At 33.2% G+C, this 12,291-nt stretch overlaps 3 protein-coding genes across 3 annotated transcripts; 2 read left to right on the top strand and 1 right to left on the bottom strand.

Annotated features, from left to right (window-relative positions):
- Window positions 1-2,953: 2,953 nt before the first annotated feature.
- LOC123216448 (plasma membrane ATPase 1-like) lies at window positions 2,954-7,023 on the top strand. The gene is made up of 9 exons (XM_044636851.1): window positions 2,954-3,007; window positions 3,084-3,203; window positions 3,292-3,390; window positions 3,486-3,623; window positions 3,729-3,863; window positions 4,052-4,231; window positions 4,314-4,520; window positions 4,603-4,648; window positions 6,986-7,023. The coding sequence occupies exons 1-9, from the start codon at window positions 2,954-2,956 to the stop codon at window positions 7,021-7,023; spliced, it is 1,017 nt and encodes a 338-aa protein (XP_044492786.1).
- A 750-nt stretch (window positions 7,024-7,773) lies between these two features.
- LOC123216446 (ethylene-responsive transcription factor 13-like) lies at window positions 7,774-8,972 on the bottom strand. The gene is made up of 2 exons (XM_044636850.1): window positions 8,690-8,972; window positions 7,774-7,916 (listed from the first exon to the last, which is right to left on the bottom strand). The coding sequence occupies exons 1-2, from the start codon at window positions 8,970-8,972 to the stop codon at window positions 7,774-7,776; spliced, it is 426 nt and encodes a 141-aa protein (XP_044492785.1).
- Window positions 8,973-11,089: 2,117 nt separating this feature from the next.
- Window positions 11,090-12,024, top strand: LOC123217644 (ethylene-responsive transcription factor 13-like). The gene has a single exon (XM_044638734.1). The coding sequence runs from the start codon at window positions 11,162-11,164 to the stop codon at window positions 11,786-11,788; it is 627 nt and encodes a 208-aa protein (XP_044494669.1). The 5' UTR covers window positions 11,090-11,161; the 3' UTR covers window positions 11,789-12,024.
- Window positions 12,025-12,291: the final 267 nt, after the last annotated feature.

The raw sequence follows: 12,291 nt of genomic DNA, 5'->3' as shown, positions 1-12,291 counted from the left end.
ACTCTTTCACAAACCGAGGAGTTAAACCAATGTTTTTTGTTGAATCATGTACTTGCAGCGGATTTTATTTTATTTTTGGGAATGTCTGTTTTTGGCCCAAAATTTAATATAAACTCAATTTTTATTTGTTAATTATCAAAAATTTAAATACCTACTTATTTGTTAAACTTTATTGTTATTGTCAAGATAAAATTGTTAATTATCAAAATGTTTAAAAAAATTAAAAATTTATTATATTTTCTTTTTAAATTTAAAAATCTAATAAATTTTTCTCTATCCAAAGTTTAAAAAATCAACATTTTCTCTTAAAGTTTTTTCGAACACCACTGCTGACGACCAGAAACAACAACAATGGCATTCTCCCTCTCTTCTGGTCTCCCTCTCAATTTTACTCTATTTTTGACCATCACCGACTAATAAAACCCGTCAACAAAAAGAATAATCATGTCAAAGATGAAGATACGATTCATCTTCATCAATGTTTTCATCTCAAACAAAGATGACATGTTGTTGTCATCTATTGATATGATTATTCTTTTTGTCGATTGGTTTTGTCACTCAGTGATGATCCAAAATAAAATAAAATTGAGAGGGAAGCCAGAAGGGAAAGAGAACACCATTGTCTTTAGTCGCCCGCAATGGTGATTGAAAAAACTCTAGAGAGAAATATTTATTTTTTAAATTTTAGATGAAAAAAATTTGAAAAATTTTTAAAGTTAAAAAAAAAAAGATAAATATTTTATTTTTTAAAATATTTTAATAAATAATAATTTTATCCTAATAATAATAAAATTTAATAAATAAGTTAATATTTAAATTTTTGACCGTTAAATAAGTGAAAAGTAGAGTTGGCATCAACCTTTGGGTGGAACACACTCATTTGGCCTTTATTTTATTTTTTTAACCCAAGAGGCATTGCCGTACTCAGCCGTCTGTCCCTTAAGGCATCGAAGTGTTCACAGTTATGACGTAAACAGTCCACAATAAGTGACAGAACATTTGACAATCCGTCGTTTACAAATGGAAGACTTGAACGGTTTATTTCGTATAAAAATCTTAATTGATTGGACAAATAAATTTTAAAACAGTATTTATTCAAATTAAATAATGCATATTATTTAATTAGATAGAATCCGTTTGAATTATGAAAATTTTCACTCTTCAACTTGATAAAAAAACTTAACCTAAAGCTTTTTTGCCCAGTTCAACACTACCTCGGCCAATCCGATCTAATAACTTAAATGCACTTAAACTTCAGCCCAAATGACATCTTGGACAAGCCAAGAGCCAGGGGACAATCTGTCACTTTACAACCCTGTACTTTTTTGTAATGTAATTTGTACGGTTATAAAAAGTCCCCTTCTGTTCTTGAAATATTTATTTATGTTTAAGAAAGATTTTAAAAAAAAAAAACTGAAGCTAAAGAATTTTGATGTATTTTCAAATTCATACCCATAAAATTTGAAAAACTTAAAATTTCATCTATAAGTCAATTAAAATTAAAATTTTTTATTAAATACAGAGATAAAATCGCTATCTTGTTAATAATATTAATAAAATATAAAATTCATTTTTTTTTTTCATAAGTTTTAAAAACTAACAATTTTATTTATATAAAAAGTTTTCTAACTTTAAAAAATCATATTTCCTACCCTAAACCTTATATTTTTTTTCTTCTCTCCTTTAGCCATCATCTTCTACACCGATGACCTCTCCTCTTTATCCTGAAACATTGATCGGCACCTCCCCTCTTTGAAGAAGAGATTGGTCTCTTCGTCTCAATGAAAAGACAAAGAGATCTGAAGAGGGGAGATTGTCGTGTCCCGTCATGCGTCAGTCAACATTTTAGAGTGGATAGAGGAGATCGTCGGCACCAGAGACTGTAGCCGAAGGGGTAAAGGAAAAAAACTTTAGGTTTGGGGGGGGAAGAATTATGACTTTTCAAAGTTAAAAAAACTTTAAGTAAAGATAAAGTTACTTTTTAAAGTTTAGGGGAAAAGTATAATAAATTTTATATTTTTTAAATATTATTAATAAAATAACGATTTTATTTTTATTTCTAATATAAAATTTTAAAACCAATTGGTTTATGGGTGAAACTTTGAGTTTTTTAAACTTTATGACTTTGAAAACATAACAAAATTTGTGTGGAAATAACTCCTTTGGCCAGAAAAAAAAAAATCAGAAGGTAACCTAAATCTGGGCTGGTGTCTACACTCACAATCTCAAGATTCAGTCATATCTGAGACTGATTCCATCATTGGTCAAGATGGGACGAGGGTTATGGACAACTATTTGACTCCCATTTTGAATCTTTGAATCCAACCGATGGAGAAGTTATGCATTTAAAATTTTACTTTGATGGGATTGGATTCAATCCGAATCAAGTTCAAACAAAATACAATTCGAAATTGGTTTGAATTTAAAAGTATTAGTTTAAAATTGGTTTGAGATCGACGAGTTTATGTTTGATTCAATTTGAAAATAATTTAATTTTAAATTCAATTTGAATTAATTCGAACTTGATTTATTAATGAAAATGAGTCCAACACTTTGATTCGAACTTGACTCATTCATTTTGAATTCAACTTCAAACTGATCAGATTCGATCCAATCCTAGGCACCTAGCAATTTGCCTTGGTAGCTTTTAACAGAAGCTATAGCGGACGCTGGCCGGCGGATGTCCTAATAACGTTACTGATTATGCCTGTCGTGTTTATAGTTGTCCCTTTCACATGCTCAACAATGCCACATGTCCAAATGTCTCTTCTCATTTCTTTGATTATTATGTGTGTCTTACTCAGTCCAATTCTTCCTACCTATTTACCTTCATATATCCTTTCTGCAATTCATGTTTCTGTGCACACTTGCTCTCTTGAACTGTTAACATTTTGGATTCAGAAATTGGATATTCAGGAGACAATAGTACTAATTAGTTTAAAAGAGATACAAAATGGTTGAAAAGTCTTTTGCCCTTGATGCTGTCATCAAGGAAGCTGTTGATCTGGTATCCATTATTTCATATACAGTATCTATGATTCAGTGGTCCATTTAATAAAAATAAATAAATTCGCTTCATGCAGGAAAATGTGCCCATTGAAGAAGTTTTTGAAAACCTGAAATGTACAAGGAATGGTTTGAGCTCAGATGAAGTTAAAGAGCGATTGGAATTATTTGGATACAATAAACTTGAAGAGAAAAAGGTTAGAAGTGCTTTTCAGCTTGCATTTGTTATGTTCTATTTATTGTTTCAGAGGTTTCCACTCATTGAATCTCTCATTTCTTCTACAGGAAAGTAAAATATTAAAGTTCTTGAGCTTTATGTGGAATCCTCTATCATGGGTAATGGAAGCTGCAGCCATCATGGCTATTGCTCTTGCACATGGAGGAGTAAGTCTATTTATTTATAATGTGCTATGACAATTTATCATGAGGTCCTTGATTTATTCTAGTTTAATCTTAGAGATAATTCCTTTATTTTGCAGGGAAAAGATCCGGATTATCATGATTTCGTTGGCATATTGGTCTTACTTTTGATAAATTCTACCATCAGTTTTATAGAGGAAAACAATGCAGGCAATGCAGCAGCTGCTCTAATGGCCAGATTGGCCCCAAAAGCCAAGGTCTCAATCATTTTAGATATGTTTTACCTCAGAGCTTCACCAGGCCTGTAGATGTTATTTTGATATATATTTTTAATTAGTGACATGACAAACTATTCTTACCAGGTCCTACGTGATGGAAGATGGAGTGAGGAAGATGCAGCAGAGTTGGTTCCAGGAGACATTGTCAGTATTAAACTTGGAGACATTGTTCCAGCTGATGCTCGTCTTCTTGAAGGAGATCCTTTGAAAATTGATCAGGTACTTATTCACTGAGAGTCTGAGACTGTATGCATTAAGTCAATCCATAATTTAAATTCTAATGGGACATTATAACACCCCTAGGTACGACTAGATGTATAGATTGGGAGTTCTTAAATTGTCAAGACACAATTATATGTCTAAAGTAGACAATATTTTAACTGAATTTGACAATTCCATTCTTGCAGTCAGCTCTTACGGGAGAGTCTCTTCCGGTAACCAAGAATCCTGGTGATGGGGTCTACTCAGGTTCAACCTGCAAACAAGGTGAAATAGAGGCTGTTATTATTGCAACCGGAGTTCACACTTTCTTCGGGAAGGCAGCTCATCTTGTTGAAAGCACTAATCATGTTGGGCATTTTCAGAAGGTTGACAGCTGACCTATTGATATAATTGCATTAAAATATATATGTAGAAGCACTACTTAATATTGTTATTTGATGGTTCCAGGTTCTAACAGCAATCGGAAACTTCTGTATCTGCTCAATTGCTATTGGAATGGTTATTGAAATAATTGTTATATATGGACTTCAAGAGAGGGGATATCGTGTTGGTATAGATAATCTACTTGTCTTGCTAATTGGTGGGATTCCCATAGCAATGCCAACTGTTCTTTCTGTTACCATGGCCATTGGTTCACATCGCTTGTCTCAGCAGGTCTTAAAAATGCGGCCAAATCTAATTTAGTTGTTATTTTCATTTCATGAGCTAAATCAGTATCGGTCTACATCTTGTGCAGGGTGCAATAACCAAAAGAATGACAGCCATTGAGGAAATTATGGCATGTTCTTGTCATTCAAGGATCAAACTCTTGCTCTGATACCATTTGAAGGATTTTGGCAAGAAAATTAAAATTTTTAATTTATGTTCACATCATATGTAGCAATGGTATTGAAAAGTTTACATGGTTTTTCAAGAAATAAAATGTATAAACATGTAAACTACTTTGTACCTTGTAATTTGATTTGAAGTTTGGAAGCTTGAATCACTAAAATAAGTGATCTCTTGACTTACACCATTCAAGGAAGAAAAATGGAGAAAGGAGAAGCTTTTCCCGGCAAAGAAGAAGAAGAAAAGAAAAATGTGCATTTTTATTTATTTTCTCTCACATTTATTGCATTAAAACTTGATAATTATCAAGTTAAAACACATGCTTAATTCTCATTGGTTGATAAATAAGAGAAATGAGAATTTGACACATGTTAAGTCATTTGTGCCCAAAATTAATCATTTTAACTTTCTAAACAATTTAAAAGGTGTAAAATGACAATTTTGCCCCTTTTCCGAATCTTATTCGAAAAGCATAATTTTTATCCTCGGAAAGTGCTAGCCAACCATGGATAAATATTTTCAGCTTCATAACACCATTTTCTTCCTTGAAATATAGGTGTGACCTTCAAGGTTCATAGTGACGTAGCCGTGGGCCCCATATCAGACGATACATTTCATTATATCATTATATAACCTAAAACTGTCATTAACCGATATACTTCATTTTCCGCTACAAAATGAAGCTCCCACTGATCATGTGGTATCATCTAGCAATGTCCCATGACCCCTACATCACAATGAAATACAAGCTTCACATAATATCAAATGAACCTTTCTTACTCACACTTACCATGTAGTCCAATCCTTCCGTCATTACATCCCGATTAAACTTGGATTCATGGAATGTCAAAATCCAATATTTAATCTTTTTGAATATCAAGTAATACATCATAACGTGTCACATCGAAACTCTTTTCTTGTGGTCTTTTATCTACACTGGCCAGTGTCTTAGATTTTCATGTTTCTCGATATTCGTATGGGAACTCGGGAGCAGTCGAGCTGACAGATCTTTGTATGATCATCACTTGTCCTCTCGCTCAAGCAACATATGATCAAAACGGCTTCTGAACGAGACATGATTAGCTTCGTGGTATACACCGTATGAACCATACGTTTCGGAACGAAGCACAACTGTGATATCTCAAGTCAAAGGATCTATACACTAGTATGATTCACGATGTATCATTGACTACATATTAATGTCCATGTGATCATCGTTCAGCGGTCACGTTCGATAAACAATATAATAAAATAACCTTTGATCAGTTCTCTACCATCAAATGGTTCCATTGTTTACTCATGTGTATATCCACCATATCTAATATCATCCATTGATATACTGTGGTGATATAGCACACACCCACAATGCAATATTATTGCCCAAACAGATTGCCTATGTAGGGAACGATTTGATAACGTTTATTAAAACTCATCGGGACCTTTCACATGTCGTATGCATGTAGTTAATATGGATGTAATATACAACTACAACATATATATATATAAAAGTGACGTTGAAAACATGTGAAGTATAACAGAACTTTTCTTTTATTAATAATGTATATGCAAGATATACAACCCTTAAAACCAATTAAAGCGATTGGTTTTTAGGGCATATTCTAACATTAACACGTTCCAAGATTCCCAAAATAGTACATATTTTATCGGGCTTTCGTATAAACAATTTTATGTCATAATTGAGGCTTATATTATTATTATTATTATTATTATTATTATTATTATAATCTTATATGACGAGGAGACATTTTTCTTCGGGTAATTAATTAAAATAAGTAAAATTTTAAGTGTTTATATGTTTTTAGGCCACCCTAGAAAAGTTTTACCAAAATAAGCAAACCGTATTTTTGTTACCCTTTTTACCCTTATGTTGAAAAACCAAGTAAAAATATTTTTTCTGAGAATATACGTCGGTTTATGGCAGTAACGATGGTAGCTAGGAATTTTACAGTGAAACTCTAAATATGTCGAATGTATATGAATGTTTTTGAATGTTTCGAACTCTTAAAATGATGTAGTTTCGATGTTAATAGATGCCTAGAAGTGTAGCCGTTGAGAGATAAAAGCGCAAAAAATGAACAGTGTCACGCAAAAAGTGAACAGTGTCGCGCAAACTGTGAACAGTGTCACGCAAACTGTGAACAGTGCTGCGCAAACCGCGCAAATACTATCACATCGCGCAAACTGCTTGCAAAATTGCGCAAAAAATACTGTTCACAAACTATGATATCTACTTTTGCGCGATGTAATCAGTGTTTACGCAATGTGAACAGGTTTGCGTGGTGTAAACAGTGTTTGCGCAGCACTGTAAATTTACGCAGTTTGCGTGACACTGTAAATTTGCGCGCTTTTGTCTCTCAACGGCTACACTTCCAAACATCCTTAACACTGAAACTACATCATTTTAAGCGTTCGAAACATTCAAAAACATCCATATACATAATTCGACATATTTAGGGTTTCAGTGTAAAATCTCTAGCCACCATCGTAACCACCATAAACCGACGCACATTCTCAGAAAAAATATTTTTACTTGGTTTTTCAACATAAGGGTAAAAAGGATAAAAAAAAATACAGTTTGCTTATTTTGGTAAAACTTTTCTAGGGTGACCTAAAAACGTATAAACGCTTAAAATTTTGCTTATTTTAATTAATTACCCTTTTTCTTCAGTTTCCTCATTGCAATCACATCACATGTGAAAGTGAAAGCTATGATGTTATCTTTCTCTTCGTCTCGTTTTTCTTTTCTTATAGTTACCAATTCTTCTGCAATGGTTTAGGTTCCTCATTGCAATCATGCATAGAAATATCTATCTTATTTAACAGTGGGCACATGACTGACTATAAATGTATAACTTGAGCATCTTATTGCTTGGAGAAGATGAACCCACGTTATGCAAATATATTATTTATCTAGATAATATCAGTTATTTACACACTCTTGACACAAGTTGTCTGTACGTTTGTAATAAAGCGCATCAAGGACCTATCACTCAACAACCGGTGCACAATTATAAAGGGATGAATTCTACCGCTTAGAGCCAGTAAATGACAATTTTCTTTATTTTGCTTTGTTGGCCTGAGTAGTCCTGACCTGGAATGAAACCGAGTTGACATCCTTGGACAAGTCCACATGAAGAAATGTGTTTCTTCGAGTGGGTGCTCGTGATTTTGACTGTTGAAAGAGAGAAAGCAAGTAACTACCTAAAAAGAGATTAAAATTCTAGCAAACATTTCTGACTGGCCTTAAACTTGGCTTTTTCTGTTGATGAAAAAAGGAAAGAGACCCCATCAAATATTATTTGGTAGATTTATGAGCAGTTGAGCATATGTGATTAATATCCACCCAATAATTGTAAGTGCAAAGCCTTACTGAGTAGAGTATACACGAATGAGTGAAATGCTTCTTCTAATTTTTCCCTCGCGATTTGATCAAAAGTCCTCAACCGTGAAGTAAATCATCATCGTATTAACGATTCAACTAACTAAGAGAGAATTAATAGATTTCTTTTCGGACATCACACTAAAATAATATAAATTTAATTATTATAAGGATTCAACTATTAATTAATATATACACACATACATACATATTAATTATGTGTGTCTTGTGATTTAATTGCTTAATTTATATTTAATTTAAAATTATCCATCAAGATAATGACATGTCAACCATAATTACGCATAAGAAACCCATCTTATGCACAATGCCAACAAAACTGAGAAACTATGACATCGACTAATGTTTACTTCGTTCTGACTTGTGCGACGGAGGCTCAGATGGGCGCTGGCGCTTGCGGTTGACTCTTACTGGCTCGAAATTGACAGAGCCGATCAAATGAGGAAAATTGAGCCTTGCTTTCGATCCCCACATCTTAAAAGCGGCTTTATCATAAGCAAGTGCAGCGTCTCCTAAGTCCCCAACCAAATTCTTCATCCATTCTTCTTTGGTTCTCTAATCTCCGCCGCGTACTTACCCCACGGCCTTCGTCTCACTCCTTTATATTGCACAACCTCCTTCCGTGGAACTTGCATATCACGCTTCACCACCCCCTCATATGGTCTCTCCGTTTTAACAACTTGATTATCACTTGACGGATTCCATCCATAAAAAATGGCGTCGCGTAGAGCATTGTACACTAACATATCCTCTGAATCATCCACTTTAAACGGTAAACTTCCCATATTCTCCGTCAAAAGAATGTTGCTAAAACTCGAATTCAAAGCTGCCCCAGTTGACTGTCTGTACATGTCATCCATTTAGGTATATAATGGAGTGTTTCAATAGACAGCTTTGTATAAGAATTTTGCTGGTTACTGTTTACACAGGCCTATGGCTTATATAATGAGCGATGAGTCAAAATGATGACTAGTTTCCCAAATTATTTAATGTATTTTCTGTGAAAGTTCATTTGGGTCGCATTCTTATACGTACTGATTATGACTTGGAAACTAGGAAGGGGAAGGGGACTGATATAGACAAAAACATAGTAGGTGGCTTGGATAGCTTACCCAACCCAAGAGGATATGTAGTCGAAATTATTGGATGCAACCATTTAAGTACTGGTTGTATAGTTTATAATTAAATTCAAAATTTTATCGGTTTCGTATGATCGGTTTAAATTAAACTATATTGATCTAACTTAACTAATAATTCTCTTTAAAAAAAATAAAAAAACCTAAAATAACTATAACTCATTTGCTAATCATAACATTCTTTAGTTTTCACAATTTTTCCCGGATTTCACCTTAAATTTTTTGCTTTCCCACTTAACGAAAACCCACCTATTTCCAGTTAAGACTAGATTAAATTTGAGCATAATCAAAGACCAGTTTTAGATCAACTAGAATCTAGGTTAAGACTATATTTGATTTGAGAACAAAGTTTAATTCGAGATTAATTTGAATTTAAAAAATCAATTCCAGATTAGTTAGATACAGACAAGTTGAAATTTTTTTAGTCCAAGCTCAACTCGATATCTGTAAAATCGAGTTCAAAATCTACTCAAAAGTAACTTTATTTTGGACACAATCTTACTTGAATTTGGATATTCAAAATAATTCAAATTCAACTCATTTACTAAAACAAACCTAATTCTTGATTCAAACTTGATATATTCAAGTTTGATCCAAACTCATTCAATTAGAGTTGTGAACTGAATTGGAGCTAGCCAACTTAGATCATATCTAAGTCTAATAAGGACTCTGGTTGAATAGTTTAGAAGGGCACAAAGACGTAGAAGATCGAAGAAAGAAATATAAAGATGATTCTGATTGCAATTTGCCAATATGAAAATATGTTTTATAAGTTTTGTCAACCATGCTTTAGAAAATTAATATTTGACCGTTGAAAAGTGTAAGCTGGAAAAATAAAAATAGATGTGGCTCATCTTAGTCGTTCTCCATGTTTCTGGGTACTTACATTGTTGCAATGGTCGTAAAAGCAAAAGCGAGAAATTTTTAGAATAATCAATGTGAAATTATGGTTAGATCTGAGATTTCACACAAGCACGGGCAAATCTCAAATGTGAATAGAAATAGGTGAATTTGAGTCGAGTTTGAGGAAAAGTTAGCTTGAGTTAGTTCAAATCTTAAGATAAAATTTGTTCAAATTGACAATGAGATCAGAAAACATCGAAAAAGAAGGATTGTTTCATCAAAGAGAAAAAAAAGTTGTCGGGGAAGAAAAGTCACTGGAAAATGAGGAAAAATTGTTGGAGAAAATAAATTTGTCGATAACTTGCTAGATTCATCCTAATTTGACACACATAAATCTTAAATGTAATTAGAGAGACCATGAGAAAAAGTGAATTTGACTGGAATTGAGTCAAACCTAAAAAAGAACCAACATGAATTTAATTTCATTCCAAAAAGTTTAGTTCAAACTCAAATTTATTTAAGTTGGGGATGAGATTTTTAAAGAAATTATCAAAAAAAAAGTTGTTGGAGAATAAATATCACCAAAAAAAATAAAAAATAAAAGATTATCTAAAAAAAATAAATTTAACAATAATTTGTTTAAGTTGAACTTATTATTTTCTAATATTAAACCCACCCCCTTAGACCAACCAAAGAATTTTTTGGCAAATAAAAGATTTGCAGCATGAGCAAAATTGTGGCCGTGTTTCACAAGCCTAAAACATTTTTTTTAAACCAAAGATTCCTTTCATTTGTTAGACATTTATATAATACTCAAACATTATTGTTTCACATAATCAATTATTATTTTATCCAAGCCATGTGGTTCTTGCTTTGGAATGCTAAGATAGCTCTAAGCCCTCGCAGAAATTAAACACGTGCATCCTTTTCAAGGCAACGAAGCTTCATGGAAATGAAGAAATTAGAAACAAGAAGAAGGCGTGTGTGTATATATATCTATATATGTGGTTGTGTATAATCTTCCATCGACACAAATCCTAGCCAGCTATCTTTAGTCTTTACATCCAAAAATGTACGAAATCAATAATAGTTCAGCTTCTGAATTGGCTCTTTTAGATTCTGTTCGTAATTTTCTCCTCGCTGATGATTGTTACGAATTTCCTGCCAATGCTGGATCACTTTATACCCCCAGTTCAAGCTTCAGTAGTGGTATCTTTTCGACGGAGAATTGGAGCGATCTTTTGCAGGCTGCGAACTTTGGTTTGCCTTCAAACGTAATGACTGTGAAAAGATCAGAGCCAAAAGGCCCGGCTGTTGATGTTGCGGAAAAGCGTGTTTCACACGCTCCTTCTAGGGGAATGGGTTACAGGGGCGTAAGGAGAAGGCCGTGGGGGAAGTACGCGGCGGAGATGAGGGACCCAAAGAAAAATGGAGCTAGAATTTGGCTTGGAACATACGAGACAGCTAAAGATGCCGCGCTGGCTTATGATCAAGCTGCTTTCAGGATGCGTGGTGCCAAAGCCAAACTAAATTTTCCTCACTTGATCGGGTCGGCCAACGTTCAGCCAGTTAGAGTGAACCAGAGTCGACGGCGTTCCCCAGAGCCTTCGTGTTCGTCCTCCTCCATGTCAGATAGTGGGTCTCTTAACCCTAAGAGAAGAAGAAACAAGAGTAGCTTCGTTACCATTGATAATTAATTTCTGATTCACTGGGGAACAATGAGCAGACAGATCTTATTACCATGTAAACAGATTAATTTTATTTCTCGTCAAAAAGAAATTATGCAAATTCACGATAATGTCTAAAATATTATTTTCCACGTGTGTGGGGACTGGATACAGTAGAAATTTTACTTAGACTTATGTACGGATACTGTATCTGAGGATTGTTAAGTGGATTCTTTTCCCAAAAAAAAATATATATATTTAAAGTATTCTTTTTCTATGAATTATGAATATTACTTAAACGTGTAAAATTTCAATCTTTAGAATAATGAAAAAACAACACACACGAAGGAGCCAGGAAGTTGGGATTTTTTATATGAATTTTCAATCAGATGTTTAAATCCTTTTAGTTTAATTTATGATTATATATTTTTTATTATTTGGTAAGCTAATTTATGATTATATTTTACTTTTAATTTTTTATTTAATCTTAACTCACTTATTTTACGGTTGAATCTATTATTATTGATAGTAAT

This window comes from Mangifera indica, chromosome 5 (genome assembly GCF_011075055.1).
Source record: "Mangifera indica cultivar Alphonso chromosome 5, CATAS_Mindica_2.1, whole genome shotgun sequence".
In the NCBI taxonomy this organism is placed as follows: domain Eukaryota; kingdom Viridiplantae; phylum Streptophyta; class Magnoliopsida; order Sapindales; family Anacardiaceae; genus Mangifera; species Mangifera indica.
Note: the sequence above shows the minus strand (reverse complement) of the source record. Positions and strands in the feature narration are given on the sequence as shown.

Coding starts and splice junctions, on each gene's coding strand:
- LOC123216448 (XM_044636851.1), top strand. CDS start 2,954: ATGGTTGAAAAGTCTTTTGCCCTTGATGCTGTCATCAAGGAAGCTGTT. Junction 4,232..4,313: donor ATGTTGGGCATTTTCAGAAG/GTTGACAGCTGA, acceptor TGATGGTTCCAG/GTTCTAACAGCAATCGGAAA. Junction 4,649..6,985: donor CATTGAGGAAATTATGGCAT/GTTCTTGTCATT, acceptor CAATGTGAACAG/GTTTGCGTGGTGTAAACAGT.
- LOC123216446 (XM_044636850.1), bottom strand. CDS start 8,972: ATGGATGACATGTACAGACAGTCAACTGGGGCAGCTTTGAATTCGAGT. Junction 7,917..8,689: donor AGTGAGACGAAGGCCGTGGG/GTAAGTACGCGG, acceptor ATCTCTTTTTAG/GTAGTTACTTGCTTTCTCTC.
- LOC123217644 (XM_044638734.1), top strand. CDS start 11,162: ATGTACGAAATCAATAATAGTTCAGCTTCTGAATTGGCTCTTTTAGAT.